General features: G+C 47.1%; 1 protein-coding gene across 2 annotated transcripts in view; it reads left to right on the top strand.

The window, feature by feature from the left end:
- Window positions 1–4,587: 4,587 nt before the first annotated feature.
- The window catches only part of PARP1 (poly(ADP-ribose) polymerase 1), a 42,092-nt gene continuing 25,193 nt past the window's right edge, over window positions 4,588–21,486 (top strand). The window contains exons 1-5 of one of the 2 annotated variants that reach the window (XM_029228700.1): window positions 4,588–4,880; window positions 9,292–9,457; window positions 17,170–17,285; window positions 18,596–18,810; window positions 20,416–20,515. In XM_029228700.1, the coding sequence (XP_029084533.1) occupies window positions 4,761–4,880; window positions 9,292–9,457; window positions 17,170–17,285; window positions 18,596–18,810; window positions 20,416–20,515 (717 nt within the window). In that variant the 5' untranslated portion in view covers window positions 4,588–4,760. The remainder of the gene's footprint in view (window positions 4,881–9,291; window positions 9,458–17,169; window positions 17,286–18,595; window positions 18,811–20,415; window positions 20,516–21,486) is intronic. The other variant, XM_029228701.1, reaches the window with a different exon arrangement.

Raw genomic sequence — 21,486 nt, 5'->3', positions numbered from 1 at the left:
AGGAGGGGTGTGGGAACTCCTGCAGGCAGAAGACAACCCACGAGCACCCCCATCGCAGGAGCATGCATCCACCCTCACCTCCCCCCCCTGCTTCCCACACACAAAATCACCAGTCATGGGCCATAGAAGACAAAACCGGAGATGAACATATATATAACCTCAATACACAAATCAGCAGATGACCAAGAACCACTAAATGTTTGAAGACTGCCAACACTACGAAAGCTGCCCACAGGAAAACCCAGTGACAGCTCTGGCTCAGAGTTCAGGTGATTGGTCACGGCGCCCTTCTATGGCCTCTTTCTCGTCTTCTGAGTACCACCCCCAAACCACAGGAGATCCTGGTCTGTCTGTTGGCAATGAAGCAAAGAAACTGGGAGAGATGTGAGTGACAGTGCTGTGGATGGCAGGCAGCCTGAAGAGAAGTCTGTTCAGAGGAAGGAAAAGTACCCAAAGGATCTTGCTGCATCCTGAGGCAAAGGAAAGCTGATGTGGCAAAAAAAAAGGAGGCTGTCAAGGCTGATCCAGATAAGAAAAAAAAGGTAGAGGAGGGGCTTCCCTGGTGGCGCAGTGGTTGGGAGTCCGCCTGCCGTTCCAGGGGACGCGGGTTCGTGCCCCGGTCCGGGAGGATCCCGCATGCCGCGGAGCGGCTGGGCCCCTGAGCCACGGCCGCTGAGCCTGCGCGTCCGGAGCCTGTGCTCCGCAACGGGAGAGGCCACGGCGGTGAGAGGCCCGCGTACCGCAAAAAAAAAAAAAGGTAGATGAGCAAGAGGAAGATAAAGACAACAAAGTTGAAGACGATGATGAATGAAGTGGTTCTAGGGCAGCATTTTTTTTGTTGTCTATTAAGCATTTAACCTCCCTGGACACAATTCATTTTTTTTTTTCATTCCTTTTAAATTAAAAAAAAAAATTGAAATGTAAAGCTGGGTAAGATTTTCTTTTAAACTGCCCCTTTTTGGGATGGGGGGTTATTGTTAACAAGAATTCCTAAATAATTTTTTATACAACCCTGTCCTGGTGATATTTTCCAAGGCCACTAACCTTACCTGGTATTGTATACGGGTTGTGACCCAGCATGGGAATTCAAAGCAGGTTCTTGTAGGTGCAAAAGACAAATTAATTATATAGGGGCACTGTCATTTTTTCAGTTGTCTCTCATGCAGCTTACACGAAATAATTGTTCTGTTACTGAACTCTACTCTGTAATTAGGGGTCAGGGGAGTTGTAACAGTTTTGTGACAGCTTGAATGCTTCTAAGTAAATATAATAGTTTATTAGTTTTTTGAAAAAAGAAAACTATTTTATGTCATTATAATGAGAAGCAAACAAAATAATGTTTGGGAAGGCCCATTGTAAAACACAAAAATCTATATAAGTGTGAAGGAACCTTATTATTAAACAGGTGGGCTGTGCAGAGGAAGTGCCAAATGTGGATTCATTCATTCATTCAACAAAATATTCTGAGTGCTTGGCACTGTTCCAGGCACTGAGAATATTACTACAGGCAAAATCGATAAAAACCCCTGCCCTGGTGGAGCTTACATTTTGGTGAAAGAGACAGACAATAAACATATACATATATATGAAATATGCTTAGGAGCAATAAGTGCAAAGAAGAACACAGCAGGGCAAGAATTTGAAGATGGTGTGCAGACGAAGCATCTTAGCTGGGGTCATCACAGTGATGTGTGAGCAGAAGCTGAACGAAGAGAGGGAGTGAGCCCTGCACTCACCGGTAAAGACTGTTCCGGGAAACGTAAACGCAAATCTCCAAATCTCCAAGGTGGGAGTGAATTTGTGGCGTTTGAGGAACAGGCAGGAAGCCGGTGTGGCTGGGGCAGCTGGAGCCCCCAGGAGACGGAGGCCATGAAGTCAGGGTAGCAGACAGGGCTCAGATTCAGCCACAGGAAGAATTCTGGCTTTTATTCCAAGTGTGATGAGAAGGCTTTGGAAGGTTTTGAATGTCGAAGTAACACAGGTTGAGATCTAAAGTGACCTCACATGCTTTCATGGGGAGAAAAGACTGCGGGAAGGCCAGCAGGGAAGGGGACTGTCTCGGAACCACAAAAGATGATGGCGGTCCAGACAGTGGTGCTGTGTTGATGGGAAGGTGGTGAGAAACTATTGAGGTCATGGAAGTCAGGATTCAGTGACGGATTGGATGTGGAACAAAAGAGAAAAGGAGTCAAGTTGACTCCAAGGCGTTTGGCTTAAGCAACGTGGAGAACCATGGACCATTTCCTGAGGTGGAAAGTACTAGGGGAGGTTTTGGACATCACTGGATATATATATGACATCCAAACAGAAATATCGAGTAGGCAGTAGAATATACCTGGCTCTCCTCAGTGTTCTACGGCAGGAATTCTTTTCTTTCTTAATTGAAGTATAGTTGATTCACAATGTTGCGTTATTTCTGCTGTACAGCAAAGTGATTCAGTTATACATATTATATATATATATTCTTCTTCATATTCTTTTCCATTACGGTCTATTACAGGAAATTGAATATAGTTCCCTGTGGCATATAATAGGACCTTGTTGTTTATCCATTCTATATATAATAGTTTGCATCTGCTTGTCCCAAACTCCCAATCCAACCCTCCTCTTTGGCAACCACAAGTCTGTTCTCTATGTCTGTGAGTCTGTTTCTGTTTCGTAGACAAGGTCATTTGTGTCATAATTTAGATTCCACATATAAGTGATATCATATGGTATTTGTCTTTCTCTTTCTGACTTATTTCACTCAGTATCATAATCTCTAGGTCCATCTATGTGGCTGCAAATGGCATTGTTTCATTCATTTTTATGGCTGAGTAATATTCCATTGTGTGTGTGTGTGTGTGTATATATATATATATATATATATATATAAAACACATTTTCTTTATCCATTCATCTGTTGATGGACATTTAGGTTGTTTCCATATCTTGACTATTGTAAATAGTGCTGCTACGAACATAGGGATGTATCTTTTGCATTATAGTTTTGTCTGGATATACGTAGGGCAGGAATTCTTAACCTTTGTGTGTGCACCCAGGACCCATTTGTCGATCCAATGAAGTCTGTGGACCTCAAATGCAATGGTAGCTTCTAGATACACTATCAGGCAAGTTATCTAAGTCACAAAACAGAAAGCCCCACAGACCAAATTAAGATGCTTGAATTGTGGGGCTTATTAAATCCATCTGAAACACCTGATTGAAACTTCCTGCAGCAGGGAACAACATGGGGTGCATAACATACCCAGGACAGGCTAGAGGTGAGGTGGACCACACCATCTAAACCTGGGGTCATGCAATGTTCATTTTCTGTCTCTCTTTCTCTCTGCTTCATCATCCAACCCCACTGACAGTGGGGTTATGAAGACCAGAGCTGAGGATGCTCGAGGCTACTCAACAGAGAGTATCTGGAGCCAACTCACAGTCACCTATCAGAAAGACACAGGGGCAACTATGCCTGGCCACAACCGTAGCTTGCCAATCAGCCCGCTGAACAGACGTGGGTTTTATCTGCAATTCTTGGGCAGAGCGTAGGGGAGCCAGAATGGGACCATAGCGTTATCACCAGTGAGTGGCCATTAGGGAGGACATAGGTGTCAACCCAGACGTAGAATGATGATGCCTTTTGGTTTCTCTCCAAGTAAAATTCTTTTATTTGTTCCATCATATATTCCACTTAACTCTATTTATCTTCAACATATCTAACAGGTCACTACTTAAGCTTCTTGCCTATGTCCCACAACCTTCTTGCTTACTCAGCATCCATGTCTCAAAAGCTACTAGCTTTCTTCTTCTCCTCTCTAACAAGTTTTGTTTCATTCATCCCGTTTCTTTTTCTTGTCCTCTATAGAACTGAAGAGTCTCAAAGACAGCACACTCTGTTACAGGGTTTTAAATGAATAAAATTAAATGCATAGAATTTTAAAAGAAACCAGTTATATAAAAACACAGTTCTACATTAAAAAACAAGATCTAGTAGTAGCAGGTCTCTTAACTACCGCAATTTAAGTAGTGATGAGCTTAATACTGAGTCCTCTCCAACAATTGTAAAGTGATAGGAAAGCACCTGTGCTAACTATTGCTGACAAAGTCACAGGTATTGCTAAGACTCCCAGAATCTGTATCCATGCATTAAAATTCATAATGAAGGCGATGCTAGATTTCAGTTAGTATTGGGTCCCAACGGTCTGCGGACTGCAGTTAGAACGTCCGCCGAGGGCCAGCCCAGGTTGACCTCTCTTTGGCAGATCAACCACATTCCCGAGCCAGCCCAGCGCCTTCCAGACCTGTCCGCCCTCAGGGGAGAGAGGATACACGTATTAAAAAGCGAAGAGGCTGGAATTAGTTGTGAGAGCACGTAAGCCTTCCTGGGGACAAATGGTTAAAGGGGTGGCGGCGCTTCGTCCTTCAAAGAGCTACAGACGCCGGGTAAGCCCGGCCTAGGCCCGCAGCAGCCAGGGTCGAGCTCCCGCAGCCTCAGGCGCCGGGGAAACACCGCCCCACTGCCGGCAGGGGGCGCGCGCGCCGGCGGCCCCGCCACGTGAGCGCGGACGCCGGAGCGTGCCCGCCGCCAGGCATCAGTAATCTATCCAGAGCGGCGGGTGGCCTACGCGGCTTGCTCGGAGGCGGCGGCGGCTGCGTCTCTAGACGCTCGTGCGCCAGCGGGGAGCGGACCGGCGGGTGAGGCGTTGGTAGCAGCAGCGGGTCTCCAGGTAGCGGCGTCGGGCTCCCAGAGCTGCAGCAGCTCGAGGAGGAGGATGGCGGAGTCATCGGACAAGCTCTACCGGGTCGAGTACGCCAAGAGCGGGCGCGCCTCTTGCAAGAAATGCAGCGAGAGCATCCCCAAGGACTCGCTCCGGATGGCCATCATGGTGCAGGTACGGGCGGAGAGGCCGCTTTGTGCGAGGCTGGGGCTTCCGCGCGTCCGGGGAGGGTGGGGGGAGGGCTGGTCGGGAGCTGCAGGCCGGGCCGGCCCTTTCGAGCCCGCGCGGGGCCTGCGGGCGCAGCTGCTTCCTCTCGTCCCATGTTTGGACCGCCGGGTGGACCCTTTTGGAAGGTTTTGCTGATCTTGCAGCAAAAGCCCGGGAAATACGGTCAGGAGCTGGTGGTGCCTTTTACTTTGTAAAAATAAGGAGCCGCTTCTGTCCTTATTTCTGGGTTTGTTTTACAGCCATTCGCCTTGGGAAGAAAACGTACGCGTGGTCTTTTGAAGCTAGTCTGGTTTTGACCTAACCTTATTCTGGAAGATTTTTGTCCTACATTGATGGTGGCGACTGGCAAGTGAGGGTTGTTTTTTTTAATCTATTTTTGGCTATCATTTCAACACCCACTCTCATTTTTTTTAATTATGCAAAACTATGCAAGTTGGTGTCATTTCAGTACAGTGCATTCACTTTTGGCTTAATTTATGGTTTAACATTTTCCTCAAACTTTCCAAGTTCACAGACACGTCCTCCTGATGCCTTTGCAGCTTTCTGGTTTGAGTAAGAGTGGCTCCTGGGGTTTCTCACCTGAGCTTCTTGACAGATTCGGGATTTCCCTCCGGTGGTCCCTGAGGCTTGCCCGATGGCGGGAGGAGTGTTGCAGTGAGGTAGTGTGTCTGGAGGTTCCTGCCTCCTTCAGCTCCTGTCTGCCTGCCTAATCAGGGTTCCCACCTGCCCTGTCTTCCCCACTCCCAACAGAAAGCCTTTATCCAAGCTTAGTGCTCATGGTCAAGGTACCTTGATTTTCCTTCCGGGCGGTGATGCAGTATGTGTTTTATGAATGACGGGATGGTACTGCTGGATTTGCAGTAGTTACTGGCTGGAGGGGAGTGGGTACCATAGTGTACTTAGGCTGTCTCATTTCATACTATGGCAGGGACTGAGGTTGTCATCTTGGAAGCAGCCTCAGGGCCACCTAGCTCAGTACCTGGCACACAATACTTATTCGTTCAGTCAACACTTGCTGAGCAGCTGCTAGGTTCCGGGCACTGTGTTAGGTACTAGGGGCACAAGGAGAGACTCCACGCCTGGGAGCTTCCAGTTTGGTTAAAGGGGTGATGACTGGTAAACATTGCTGTACAGGGGTGGGTGCCACCTGATGGAGCTGTTCCCTAGGCATGATGTGCCCAAGATGGGAGCTCATCACAGAAGTGGCAGGAAGTTGAGGATGCAGAAGTGGGCAAGGCCTACCATTTGAGGCGTTATATCTCCTGCAGGGCATCTTTTCACCCTAATGTTTGGGCCGCCGATCCTATGAAGTTGCTATTAGCGCAGGAGCTCTTAACCTGGAGTCTGTGGGATGGCAGATAGAACTCAAGAGGTCCATGAGTTTCCGCGAGAAAAAATATGCATCTCTATTTTCACTAGACTTAAGTTACAATTCATTACTTCCTACAATTATGAATGTAACCTGCAAAGCAAAGGCGCATTAGCAGTACCTGTGATTTTTGTCATCAGTAGTAGTTACTGTTATTTTCACATCACTTTACAGTTGTTGGGGATTTCTTAAAATAACCATTTACACTCATCGCTACAAGATCACAGTAGTTATTAAAGTGGGTACTGTGTCTCGTTATTTAATACTTTAAAGCTTGTAGATTACTGTATCCCAGTAAACATTTTAAATGTTTTGATAATTATTTCAATATAATTGATTTCGTTTGTGAGCGTATGTATTTTATCGTGCATTTTAAAATGTTAGTCTGAGAAAGGGACATCCATAGCCTTCGCCGGACAGCCAAAGATGACCCTGTTCTATTGGGAAAGACAGAAAACCTCAGTCCAGCCAGTGTGTGGAGACAAGGACACTGGTGAGGAATGAAGAGGTGGGTTGGCTCTCTCTATCGGAGTCCAGGCGGTAAGAAAGTCTAACATTCTGGATCCTTCTTGATAGTGAAGGAAATTATTATTAAAATTAAGTGTGGTTTTCTCTAACTGTAACTGGGGGTGGGGTTTTAACTCAGAATGTAACATTGGTCTTGTAGGCTGAGCTGGTGAAGGCCAGAAAGAAAGAAGCCATTCTTGCCCGCCCGCCCCCGCCCCACTTCCCTTGGATTTAAATACCTTCTTTTACATTTTGTATGGGAGGATTGTTCTCTGAGTATCAAATACCTGATACTTTAGCTGGCATGCTCTGGGGCAGCCTCGAGGGGATGAACTGGGCCTTCCAGCCTTTTGACTTGTTGGTGTTCTTGGAAGGACCTGCAGCAAACTGCGTGGTGACTTTCTTCATGCTAGTGGTCATTCCGCTCTCTGCGGGGTAGTGGGCCGCGGTATGGCTTACTTTCGTGGCCCGTTTCTCTGGAAACAGACTGAGTGGCTGGGTAAGGACCCTGGTACGTGGTAGGCGCTCACGTTTGCTGAGTATACAGCGAAGGATACGGCTGCTTGCTCGAGCCTGGTAGCTGCCGAGCGGAGCCAGTAGTCTTGTGCCCTTGGTCCAATTCCCTTCCGGCTGTATCAGTCTCAGTCCTAAGTTCTAAAGTAAAGCCTTGCCTTGGTTAAGGGGTCTTTCCTCTTTTGGGGGAGGACGGGAGGCCTAACAGTCCCCCAAGCCTGTGCTGTGAGCACACCCTTGTGCAGGCCTCCTCTCTGGTGTCTGGCAGAGCGCCAGTGGTTGGGGGCATGGCACCCAGATCGAAGTTTAAGGGGTAAGTGTTGGGCCCCAGCAGAGCCAGGAAGAAATGCCACGGCCATGAGTTCCAGTCGGGGGCAAAGCCGCTGAGCCACATGCCCCCCTTTGCTTTTAGAGCAGGCTTAGACAGGGGTCCCAGGGCAGGAAGACCCAGGTCGAGGCCACCACAGATGTTGTAACAAGACGTCCAGATGCTTAACGAGGTGTCGGCTGCCTTGGTGAAAGTTTGAGAGCCAGGGCACAAGTCTACTCTCTGAAATGCCGTTTGTCGTCTGGTTGGGGGTGGGGAGGGCTGTCTCAGGTTTGGACGGAGCGTCTTTTCCACGGCAGGAGTTCCTCCATCCCACCTTTCTTCCCTCTTCCCTCCAGACTTGGGGCATTCCGCAGACACTGTGTGCCCGCCGTGAGCTGGCGTTGCCAGTTGCTAGCAAGGCAGGCATCGTGCCTCTCTGGGAGCTTCTAACCCGACGCAGGACACAGACGTTGATCAAATAATAACCCAAATGGATCTTGACTCTGGGGGGGGCATGGGAAGGGGTGTCATGGGACCTGAGGAAGTGCCGTTCGCCCCAGGTAGGGCTGGGGCACATTCTGGGCCCAGGGAACAGCCGATGCTGCTGTAAACCCAAGCTGCTTGATGCTGAAGAGTCCTTGTGCCCCAGCCTTATTAAGCCTACACTTTATTTAATACCGTATATTAAATCCAGAGAGAGGCCGCTCACCTAGTAGGAGAGGGCCAGTTGGAGATCTTGTCACTGCTTTTTCAGAGTACTTCCCCTGTCCGCACAACTCCATCCTGAAAGTTCTGCATGGTATTTATTTTTAATGCTGTCTTATGCCATCTGCTTGACATTTAGACTTACGTTCTATCAAAGCAGATGTTTGGGGCCTCTCTTGCTCCAGTCAGACCGTTTGTATATTTTTAAGTACCTCTTCCTGCCGAGCAGTGTAGTGGAAAGAACCGTGGTCACTGTTTCAAGTTGAGGCCGAGTCACTTGCTGCCTATCTGACCCCCACCCCCATGCAACTGTGAAATAATGGTGCTGATTCCCCAGAGACAACTGCAGGGTGTCCCCTGGTGGCTGGTGAGGGGCAGGAAGGACCTCCCAGCTGCTGGGGGTGAGGTGACACCCCCACCCCCCGTCCCTCTCCCTCGTAGAAGTCCTTCATCCCACGCACATCTGCGTGGCTCGCTGCTGGCGTGACGCTTCTCTGACACATTTGCTTGGCCTGGCGCCTGAGCTTGGGCTTGTTCCGCATTGTTCTAAGTGCACAGAGCCCTTTGGGCCTGGCGGTGGCACCTCTCCACGTGTGGACGTGCGGGACGCAGGACTTGCGTCTCCTGTGCCCTCACCGAGCTCTGGGCTGAGCCTGTGACTGAAGCGCGGCGGCAACTTTGGTAACAGTACACTGAACTCTTAGCCAGAACGGCGGTCAGTCCCGAGGGATGTCCTGGTCCCTGTCCCCAGGGCGGGCTCGGCAGGCAGCTTTCATAGCTGAGGGGTGGGTGCTGATGGCCCATGTTGGCAGCTTTTCCCCTGCGACGTCGGGGAGTGGAGAGGAGGCTGCCCTTGGTTTACAGGTAAGCAAACGGGGGGCTAGGATGCCAGGTGCTGAGGGCCGGGCCTGAGGCTCACTGCGCTTTCTCCTCCTCTGGTTCCGCCCTTCTAGTCGCCCATGTTCGACGGAAAAGTCCCGCACTGGTACCACTTCTCCTGCTTCTGGAAGGTCGGCCACTCCATACGGCACCCTGATGTCGAGGTGGATGGGTTCTCCGAGCTCCGCTGGGATGACCAGCAGAAGGTCAAGAAGACGGCTGAGGCTGGAGGAGTGACGGGTGCGTGCACACCGGGGAGGTGCCGGGGTTGCCCCAACCCCCGAAGCTTCCTGGGTTGTGGGGAGGAGGGGGAGCTTTTCTGTGGCAGCAAAGAAAAGGTCCTTCAGCTTACCCCTCTGTTATTTCAGCAGCGCCTCAGGGACCCAGTGTTTTGTTTGGTGCAGGATATTTCTCCAGATGCTTGAAATGTAGCCTTTACATTTGTTGCGGTTGTTATCTTTAATAGACCTTGTTTTTAGAGTAGTTTTAGGTTCACAGCAAAATTAAGCGGAAAGTACAGAGAGTTCCCATGACCTCCGCCACTATCAACATCCCCCAGCAGATGGTCCATTTGTTACAGTCACTGAACCTACACTGATACATCATCACCCAAAGTCCGTAGTTTATATTAGTCATCACTCGTGGTGGTGTACATCTTACATGGGTTTGGGCAAATGTATAATGACATATATCAATCATTATAACGTCGTACAGAGTATTTCCACTCCCTTATAAAATTCCTCTGTGTTCCACCTGTTAATCCCTCCCTCTGCCAACCACTGACATTTTTCCTATCTCCATAGTTTCATCTTTTCTAGAATGTCACATAGTTAGAATCAAACAGTATGCAACCTTTTCAGATTGGCTTATTTCATTTAGTAATAATGCATTTAAGGTTCCTGCATATCTTTTCACGGCTCAATAACTTACTTCTTTTGGGCACTGAATAATATTCCATTGTTGGGAGGTAGCACAGTTTATCCTTTAAGGACACCGTGGGTGCTTCCAAGTTTTGGCACTTATGAATAAACCTACTGTAAACATCCATGTGCAGGGTTTTGGGTGGACCTAAGTTTTCAACTCATGTGGGTAAATACCAAGGCACACAATTGCTGGATTGTGTGGTAAGAGTATGTTTATACTGTGAGCTGTCTTCTAAAATGGCCAAACCATTTACATTACCACCAGCAATGAATGAGAGTTCCTGTTACTCCACGTTCTTACCAGCATTTTTTACCAATGTTTTGGATTTTGGCAATCTAAAATGTTTGTAGTGGTATCTCATTTTAATTTGCGGTTCCTTAGTACCATATGATGTTGAGCATCCTCTCACATTTCTATCTGCCATCTGTATATGTTCTTCGGTAAAGGTCTGTTCAGATATTCTCCCAATTTTAATCAGGTTCGTTTTATTGAGTTCCTCATATAGTTTGGACAACAGTCCTTGATCAGATGTGTCTTTTGCAAGTATTTTCTCCCGGTCTGTGGCTTGTCTTTTTTATTCTCTTGGCACTGTCTTTCACAAAGTAGACATTTTAGATTTTAATAAAGTCCAGCTTCTCAATTCTTTCTTTCATGTACTAGGTCTGGTATTGTATCTAAAAAGTCATCACCATACCCAAGGTCATCTAGATTTTCTCCTGTGTTATCTTCTAGGAGTTTTATAGTTTTGTGTTCTATCAATACGTTTAAGTCTGTGATCCATTTTTTTTTTTTCCCCAAAGACTGGGTGTGGGAGTACTATTAAGACAAATCAGTGATACACAGTATTATTCTGAAAACAATGTTTGTTTGTTTTTAAATGAAAGCTTCTTTATTTGTGTTGGGTCTTCCTTTCTGTGCGAGGGCTTTCTCTAGTTGCAGCGAGCGGGGGCGGGGGGGGGGGGCACTCTTCATCGCGGTGCGCGGGCCTCTCGCTGTCATGGCCTCTCTTGCTGCGGAGCACAAGCTCCAGACGCGCAGGCTCAGTAGTTGTGGCTCACGGGCCTAAGTTGCTCCGCGGCATTTGGGATCGTCCCAGACTAGGGCTCGAACCCGTGTCCCCTGCATTGGCAGGCAGATTCTCAACCACTGCGCCACCAGGGAAGCCCCTGTGATCCATTTTGAGTTAATATTTGCGACAGGTTTAATCTGTTGTCTAGATTAAATTTTTTTGCATGCGGGTGCCCAGTTGTCCCCGCACCACTTGCTGAAAAGGCTGTTCTCCACCGTGTTGCCTTTGCTCCTCAAACATCAGTTGACTGTATCTGTGTGGGTGTGCTCCTGGGCTGTATTCTGGCATATTTATCCGTTTGTGTATTTCACCAGTACCACACTGTCTTGATTATATAGCTTTATAGCAAGCCTGGAAGTCAGGTAGTGTCAGTCCCCTGACTTCGTTCCTCTTCAATATTGTATTGGCTGTCCTGGGTCCTCTGCCTCTCCATAAGCCTTGGTCAGTTTGTCAGCATCCGCAAACTTGCTGAGATGCCTTTAAATTTTAAACAGTTTTTTTTTTTTGTCCCCTTTTGAAGATCTCCTGAGACTGAATTCTCATTTCTCTGCCTTGCTGTGAACTGACCCAGTTTAACCTGTTGTTGTGACTCCAGGCTGTTGATGAGAAAAAGTTAAATCGTCCCAGATCCTGTAATTCAGAAAGAACTATCATTAATGTTGCGGGTGTCTTATTAGAAAATTATTTTCTATTCAAAATTTTTTTTTTCTTTTTTTTTTTTTGCGGTACGCGGGCCTCTCACTGTTGTGGCCTCTCCCGTTGCGGAGCACAGGCTCTGGACGTGCAGGCTCAGCGGCCATGGCTCACAGGCCCAGCCGCTCCGCGGCATGTGGGATCTTCCCGGACCAGGGCACGAACCCCTGTCCCCTGCATCGGCAGGCGGACTCTCAACCACTGCGCCACCAGGGAAGCCCTCTATTCAAATATTGATGCGTGTGTGTTTTCATTCCTGCAGAAGTGGGATTCTACCTTAGGTATTAACTTTTTTTAATGTTCAGTCACCTTTTCTTGTGATAAAGTATACAGAACACAATATTTACCATCTTAACCATTTTTAAGTGTACGTTTCAGTGGTGTTAAGTGCATTCCCATTGTTATGCAGTCATCACCACCATTCATCTCCAAAACTTTGCCGTCTTCCCAAACTAATATTCCATACCCATTAAGCACTAATTCCCTCATTTACCTCCCCCCAGTCTCTGACAACCACTCTTATTTCTGTCTCTATGAATTTGACTACTTCTAAGTACCTCATATGGGTGGAATCATACAGTATTTGTCCTTTTGTGTTTGGCCTATACTATATTTGTCAATTTGTGCCTGACTATTTCACTCCACCTAATGTCTTCAGGGTTCATTCATGTGGCGTGTGTCAGAATTTCCTTCCTTTTTAAGGCTGAATAATATTCTGTTACATGGCTATACTAGATTTTGTTTATCCATTCATTCATTGATGGACACGTGCGTTGTTTCTGCCGATTGGTGATTGGTGAACATTGGTATACAGATACCTGTTCCAGACCCTGCTTTCCGTCCTCTTATGTATATACCCAGAAGTGGAATTGCTGGGTCGTATGGTTATTCTATATTCAATTTTTTGTGTAAACTGCAGTACTGTTTGCCACAGCAGCTGCGGGATTGTACATCCCCACCAGCAATACACGGGGTTCTGATTTCTCCACATCCGTATCAACACTTTTATTTTCTGGATTTTGGCGGGAGGGGAGGGGAGGTTGGTTTTTCAGGATTTTTTCTTTTTAGTAATACTCTTCCTAATGATTTGAAGTGGTATTTCATGGTGATCTTGATTTGTACTTCCCCATACCTACCTATTGCATTATACAGCTTAATATTTACTCTTCATGTTAAGTTACAGATTTCCATCGTTATTGTTAAAGGTACGTAGTATTCACTTCTTGAGGTCTTGCTCAATTTTGCGCATCATTCACGTATTTGACATATTAATTTCATTGAATCCTTGCCCCAGCCCTTTACCAGTTTTTCCAGTTGGGGAGCTGAGACACCTAGAGGTTAGGTAAGTGGCCCAAGGTTATGCTGGTGGTAAATGTTCAAGCTGAGATTCAAGTCCAGACTCTCTTGCTTTTGAAACTAGACTTTAAACCATTTGGCTCTATTACACATAGAGCTGCCGCAGATTTCTGGTATATCCTGGGCACCTGTCCAGTTTTTTCTTTAATTCCAAGAGGGGGGAAATACTGCTGAAAGAGAGAAAGTATTTGAAGGCCTTCTGTGTGTGTGCCAACTTGCCTTTCAGAAAGGTTGTATCAGTTCCACTTGTACCAACAGTATGAGATGTACCCATTTCTCCACTTCCACACCATCCCTAAGTATTTTCATTCCTTTTCATTTTGCTCCTAGTGACATGGAACATTTTGTCATGTGTTGATCAGTCATTTGTGTTACTTTAATAGTTGCGTGTGTCTTTTCCTCATTTTTCTCTTGGGGTATTTTTCTTTTCCTTAGTGAAATACAAAAGATACTAATTCTTGGTCTCATGTTTTGCAGATATTTTTCCTGGTTTGACATATTTCTTTTAGATAGGTTATTTTCTGTTTCATCATATTGAAGCTTCATCTTTGACTAAATGTTCTTGTCATATCTGTTTTCTCACTTGAAGTACCTGGTTTTTTTTTGGTTTTTTAGCGGTACACGGGCCTCTCACTGTTCTGGCCTCTCCCGTTGCGGAGCACAGGCTCCGGATGCACAGGCTCAGCGGCCATGACTCACGGGCCCAGCCGCTCCGCGGCATGTGGGATCTTCCCGGACCGGGGCACGAACCCGCGTCCCCTGCATCGGCAGGCAGACTCTCAACCACTGCGCCACCAGGGAAGCCCAGAAGTACCTGTTTTTGGTATTTTGAATAAAGTATCTGTTTTTGGTATTTTGAAATCTTTCATCCGGAATTTTAAAAATAACGTACATACAGTTATATGCACAAACTTTACGTGTACAGTTCAGTGAGTTTTGACAAATGCATACGCACATCTAATATTCACCCCATCAAATTTCTGTACCTGCCACCCCCAGAAAGGTCCCTTATGCCCTTTCCGGGTCACCTTCCGCCTCAGCAAGGTAACCACTGTTCTGATTTCTGTCCCTTTGGATTAATTTTGTGTGATTTAGGGTTTCAGGGAAAAAAGAGTAGTATCTTTTTCTCTCGTAAGCTGCTTTCGCTCAGCATAATGTCTGTGAGACTTACCCAGGTTGTCTCATGTGTCATCACTTCTTTTCTTTATTACTGAGTAGTAGTCTTTTGAGTATATCACACTTGGTTTATCCATTCTCCTGTTGGTAACTTTTGAGTTGTTGACAGATCGGGACCATTATAAATACAGCTGCTACGAACACTTGTGTACAAGCTCTGTACGCACATGTGCTCTCGTTTCTCTTGGGTATATAGCTGGGAATGGAGTGGTAGATCATACATTAGATGTACGTTCAGCTTTCTAAAGAAGGTGCCAAACTGGTTTCCAAAGTGGTTGTACCATTTTACATTGCCACCAGCACTGTTTGAGAGTTCCTCCACACCCTTGTCAGCACTTGGTATGGTCACTCTTTTTGATATTAGCCATTACGATAAGTGTGTAGTGATATCACGGTTTTAATTTGCATGTCTTTATTATTGAGTTGTAAGAGTTCTTAGAATATTCTAGGTGCGTGTCCTCTATTAGATATAAATAATGCAAATACCTTCTCCCATTCAGAGGTTTGTCTTTTCGTTTATTTACTGACTTTTTAAAAAATTTATTTATTTTATTTATTTATTTTTGGCTGCATTGGGTCTTTGTTGCTGCACGGGCTTTCTCTAGTTGCGGCCAGCGGGGGCTACTCTTCATTGCGGTGCGCAGGCTTCTCATTGCAGTGGCTTCTCTTGTTGCGGAGCCCGGGCTCTGGGCGCGCGGGCTTCACTAGTTGAGGCTCTCGGGCTCTAGAGCGCAGTCTCAGTAGTTGTGGCGCATGGGCTTAGTTGCTCTGCGGCATGTGGGATCTTCGCAGACCAGGGCTCGAACCCGTGTCCCATGCGTTGGCAGGCGGATTCTTAACCAGTACGCCACCAGGAAAGCCCTAGTGACATTTTCTGAAGAGCAATCGTTTTTCGTTTTGATGAAGTCCAATTTGTTTTTTTTGTGTGTGTTTTTTTCTCCTTTTTGGGGTAGTAATTTCTGTCTCCTAAGAAATCTTTGCTTACTGTTTAAGGTCATTGAAGGATATGCTCCAGAACTTCTGGGAGTTTTATAGTTTTAGCTTATCTTAAATTATTTAATTTTATTTATCTTAAATTAACTTTTGTGTTAGGTGTGAGGCACACGTTTTTTGGTTTTTTCCCCATGTGGCTATTATTTTGTTGCAGCACCATTTGTTGAAAAGACTTTGGCTTCCTTATCAAAACCAGTTGATGATAGGTCTGTATATGGTCTCGATACTTGGTTCCACTGATTTATGCTACTCCACTGTCTTAATGATTGTAACCTTAGAGTAAGTCATGAAGTCTTGTAGTGTAATTCCTCTAAATTTGTTCTTTTTCAACAGTATTTTGACCTTTCTAGGTCCTTTGTCATCTCCTTACAAATTTTGTGGTAAACTTGTCAATTTCTCCCTCAGAAAAGCTTGCTAGGATTCTGATTGGCATTGCATCAGATCTGTAGATCAAACTGGGGATTATTGACATCGTAGTAAATTGAGTCTTTCGGTCCATAAACATGATATTCAGTTCTTCTTTAATTTCAGCAAAATCTTGTAGATTCAGTGTAGAGAGAGATCTTGTATGTCTTATTAAATTTATCTCTAAGTATTCTGTATATTTTAATGCTGTTTAAATAGTAGTGTGCTTTAATTTCTTTTTCCACTATGTTTATTGCTAATATATAGAAATGTTTTATATTGACCTTGTGCTCTGCAAATTTGCTAAATTCACTTAATAGTACTAGTAGCTTTTTTGTAGATACTTAAGACTAATCCCAGTTACAATCATGTCATCTACAAATAGAGATGGCTTTACTTGTTCTTTTCTACACTTACACATTTTGTTTCTTTTTCTTGCCTACTGCACGTATTAGAGCCTCCAGTACAGTGTTGTCTGTGGTAAGAGAAGACAGCCTTGCTTTATTCCTGATCTTAGGAGAGAAACATTCAGTCCTGGAGTTTATTTTTATATAAGAAAAGAATCTAGTTTTTGTCCCAAATGGTTGGCCATTTTTTCCCAAGATTCTTTATTGAATGATTCAATCTTTCCCCGCTAATTAGGAATGCCACCTTACCGCATATTTAATTTTCTTTTTCTCTTGATTATGGAGGTTTTTTTGGTTTTTTGTTGTTGTTTGTCAGCTCTCTTGTTTTTTTATTGAAGTATAGTTGATGTACAATAGTATATAAATTACAGGTGTACAATAGAGTGACTCGTGTAATATATTACATTTATATTTATAAAATATTGGTTATATTCCCCGTGTTGTACAATATATCCTTGTAGCTCCACATGTTTAATTATTACATATACTTTTATCTGTTCCTATACCAAGATACTCCTTTTAACTCAGCACTCAACTCTGATAAGTGAAGGTGTAATGGAAATTAGAAGGCAGTGTTGGAATTTAGTATGTTACAGGGTTTTCATAGTAAGCACTTACGTTCTTTCCAAAGTGAAGAAGGGGGCTACAGAGGAAATGGAGAGAGGGGGACAGCGAGACCACCACCAGCTAACACTGTGCTGTTTCCAGGAGGCTGTCTGAGAAATTTTTTTATTTTATTGCCAGAAAAGAAGCTCTGTTAACCAACCACAATGGTAAGAAACAAGTGTAGATGAGATGGACCAGCTGTGGTCACCCAGAACACAAGGTGTCCTGGTAGAGGAATCCCAAGAGGTAGAGGAGGAGGACAGGGGCTCCTTGGAGCTGCGCGGAGGCTGCTGAAATGAGCGTGGCTGTGTTTCATGCTTCAGGCAAAGGCCAAGATGGAGTTGGCGGCAAGACGGAGAAGACACTGGGCGACTTTGCGGCAGAGTATGCCAAGTCCAACAGAAGCACCTGCAAGGGCTGCATGGAGAAGATAGAAAAGGTGAGAGCTTTGGACTTCACCTGTCTGACTTTCTGGACTTCTTGCGTTGGATGTCATCGGATATCTCAAAAGAAAAGAAAAAATAGGGGCTTTAGGTGCTGGCTCAACACCAGTGGTTAAAAATAAAGTGAAGATCTTAGTAGAGACAGGAGATGACAGTGACTTTTCTTCCAGGCAGGTCTGGCCCTGATTATTCATGGTCCAGCCCATGTACGTCGCTGCACCTGCTTTTAGGAGACCTGGGAGAGTTTGAAAAGCATTTACACGAGGGCTCTCTCCTGGGCTGTGCAGTGGCTGGGGGAAAGCTGTGTTTTATGGTAGGATTAAGTTTAAGGAGTGTGTTTCTTCCCTGGTATGAGCCTCCAGGTTTCTTCCTCTTAATCAGGAACTTCATTAACCACCCTTCCCTACCAACTCTGGTCCCTGAAGAATGACAGCTGGTCTGGCAGAGTGACAGCTATCTGAGTAGCAGGGACACAGGTGGAGGGGTCGGCCTGTGCCCTTTAGCCTCATTACCCAAGATGCTCTGATCTTAGGTAAACATGCTGGTTGATTAATTCAAGGCATCGATTAAAGGTTTCTGCCTCCTTGGTATTATACAGGAAATTGAGGTGAGTCAGTGGGTGTTTAGAAAGGAAAAACATGAAATTGCTAGATCTTTTCCAGCTACCTTCAACCGCAAGAATTTGAGGCAAAAGTTAAGGTTCCCAAGGGAATGCCCGAGGCTGTGTGCTGCTGACTGTTGCTTGGCCTGGAGTGGAGTAGTGTCCGGTGCTCCTTGTTACAAGGTTTCCAATCTGGGCTCACAGGCATGAAACTCACTCGGAATGTCAGGCCTGGGAATTGTAAACCTGGGGAGGATGGCGGGGCTAGATTCTAGCATAAGATAGTTTATTACTGCATCTTAGGGGGTCTTCATATGTGTAAAGAGACTGAAGAGTCTGGGTGGGGGGATTGCAGAAAGTCCCTGCTAGAATTGGGGCCTGCACTGGCTCCTTCTGAGCCTGCGATATAGCAGCCCAGGCGTTGTTCTTACGTCTGCACCAGGTCAGCAGAACATCCTCAGGGTAATGCTGTTACCTCCTCACTTGCCCAGGCAGCTAGGTAGGTGGGTAGCTGGTTGGACTTAACCCCTTCTTAAATGGGGTCCTGAGGCTTGAGGGAAACACAATCCTTGGTGGCATAAAAGAGCCAAAACCTCCCAGCAGCCCTCCCATTGCCTTCGGTGTGGACCTGGTCGCCCCTGGCCCCCCGATGTTTGACCATCCTTCCTTGTCTGTCTTTGGTAACACATGTGGATTCTCCTACAGGGCCAGGTGCGCCTGTCCAAGAAGATGCTGGACCCCGAGAAGCCCCAGCTAGGCATGATCGACCGCTGGTACCACCCGAACTGCTTTGTTGAGAACAGAGAGGAGCTGGGCTTCCGACCTGAGTACAGCGCGAGCCAGCTCAAGGGCTTCAGCCTCCTCGCCGCAGAGGACAAGGAAGCCCTGAAGAGGCAGCTCCCGGCCATCAAGAGTGAAGGGTGGGTGCCGGGGCCGGCAGGGTGGATGGAGGCTTCACACAGGCCCAGAGTCCATATCACTCCTGTGTTCCCCTTGCTGCCCGTCAGAAAGCTGGGGGTGCAGGCGCTGGGGGGCAGCAGAGCTCCGCCCCTTCCCCAGCTGAGGCAGTGGGGGACAGAGCAGGGAAGGCCTGGGGAAGCTGCAGTGCGTGTTCCTGCCGCTGCTGGTGGTCTGTTCCCTGTCCCGCATCTGACCTCCGTGGACAGGCAGAGAGCAAATCCCACTTCCCCCTGCTCCGTCTGAGCGCTCCCCTGGCTGGAGTCCACCACCTCCATCTTTCCTCTGACCCCTGCATGACCCACTTTCACGTCCCCCTGATGTCCTCGTGTGTGGATGTGTCCCTGTGTGTCTGGGTCTCTCTTGAGAACGGCGCTGGGAGAATCTTGACTCTTTTTAAATAGCGGGGGTGGGCGGTCGATAAGTTATCTGGTTGAGTTCAGATATGGTATGGCTTTCATACGGTGCTAACATTTAGGTCTGTGTTGATCCTGTGGGCACTTCTTTCCTGTGTTCCCTCTGCCAGTCCCTCGGCCCCAGTCTAGTTCTTGGTGACGAGCCCACCGAGGGGGCCGTGGCAGGGCTGTGGTGTACACTGTGCTCCTTGGACAGTGTAGGGTCGGGGTGACCCCACCTCCCCATCATCAAGCGGCCTTCGCGCAGTATTTCAGTTCAAAACGCACAAGTTTATTGCACCGCACACGTGGCTCTGGAGTGGGAAAGAAAACTGGAAAGTCGGACCCACAGATTTAAAAAGCCTCAGGGTGCTCTGATATGGGGTGTAGGTGTAGGAGTGAACAAGCTCACATTGATGCTGTAACAACCAGCATTGGTTGAGCACTTGTGGCGTGCCGGGCACTATGCTAAGCCTTTTACAGAGGATGTTTCATTTAACCGTCACCACGATCCTACGGAGTCGATGGTATTCTTTTCCTTGTTTTTACGGATGAGGAAAAATGCAAGGGTTTGATCTCAGGCCTGTGTGATGGCTGAAAGTGAGTGTTAACCTCCGTGGCTGACCTGCCCTGTTTCTAGGGCCTACTGATGACCCTCAGTGCCCCCTCTTAGGTCAGGGGTGATGCCACAGAACTTGGCCGGCAGCGTTTGCTGAGGCAGACTGGTTGGCAGCGCCTAGGCCACCGCTTCTTGTTGGGCTTGAAGTGGCAGCACAGCCTCCCCGGCCTGAGAACAGCCTCTTGGCCTCAGGAGCAGCCCTGTGTCTTAGATTGAAAGGCTCAGCGCCTGGCACTGATGCAGTCCCCGCCCTCAGCTATGGTCTTGCCTCCGGCATAGTCCCTGCCAGAACCTTCCAGGCCATCTCTCTCATCTGTGCTGCGCCGGGTTGTTCCAAGGCCCTGGAGGGACCGCTGGCCCCTCCTGGCAGCTGTGCTTCCTGCAGTGGATGACGTCAGCCACAGACACTGCCTGAGCAGAGGGCGAGCTTCTCAGTGGGCAGGGCCTGGCTGAGCCGCATGAGAATGGCCTTAGGATGGTGTGTCGCCAGAGCTGTTGGCTTTCAGGGCTTTAATGGCTCTGGTTCTTTCCCTTACGTCCTTTGTCTCTTTCAGAAAGCGAAAAGGCGACGAGGTGGATGGAATGGAGGAAGTGGCCAAGAAGAAATCTAGAAAAGAAAAAGACAAGGAGAGTAAGCTTGAAAAGGCCCTCAAGGTGAGTCCCAAGCTGGGCATCTCCTCTCGCCTTTCAGTCTCAACTCTCATCCTCATTCTGGGAAGAAAGTTCAAGGAGGTGCGTGTGTCCTGCTTAATGAGAGCTTTAAAAGTTCCCAACTTGATAGCTGTTGGTAAATAGCCTGGTTTTTCCCCCAGGTTTTCTTCCCTCCTCCCAAAGCAATAGTTCTTATGTGAAAGCTAGGCGCCAGAGCAGCGGTAGCCGGGCTCGGCAGGAGCTGAGCTGTCGCTTCCCGCTCGGCAGCCTCACACTGGGACGGGCACGTCGTGCTTCAGCCACACTGTGCATCACTGTGCCTCCCGGGCCTGTAGCACGTTGGAAACTGCGTATTAAATTCAAGGATGCCACAGGTTCTTGGCACAGGCAATGGCTGGAAGAGATGAAGTTCCATGTTTTTTAATGAAAATCTCCTGTTAAAAAAAATAATAATAAAAGGCATGTATTAAGAGGAGCAAAACTGCCCGTTAGGTCAGCGGTCACTGACCAGAGAAATTCATCGCTGTGTTGGTTACGTGTGTGTCGAAACGAAGTAAAAATTGTTAACCAGAAAAAGGTGAGTGTTGGGGAAACTAGGGGAGAGCAGTCAGTCGCTTCTTGGGGACGTGATTTCCATGAGCCCTCTGCTGCGCTCTTCCGTGAGTATTCCAGTTTTTGCCGGTGGTGTAAAAAATTAGAAGCAAGTTCTGGTGTGGTTCCAGCTGCTTGCTAAGAATCACAGATTCGGTGTGGTTGTCCTTCAATGAAAACTGTGTCAGTTTGGTGCCAACCCCAGCTGCAGTGGAGCTGGGGTGCTCTTCTGCATTTGCCCTTCATGCCCATCTTCCCCGTCTCCAGTGTTGTCAGAGGTAAAACGAAAATCAGAAGCTGGGAACACTGTGCATGGTCCCCACCCTGGCACACCCATTTATGCTGGCCTCCCATCCTTGGTCACGCAGATGACAAAGTTCTGC

This window comes from Monodon monoceros, unplaced genomic scaffold (assembly GCF_005190385.1).
Source record: "Monodon monoceros isolate NGI ecotype Baffin Bay Population unplaced genomic scaffold, NGI_Narwhal_1 Super_Scaffold_18, whole genome shotgun sequence".
Classification (NCBI taxonomy): domain Eukaryota; kingdom Metazoa; phylum Chordata; class Mammalia; order Artiodactyla; family Monodontidae; genus Monodon; species Monodon monoceros.
This window is presented reverse-complemented; position numbering and strand designations above follow the sequence as displayed.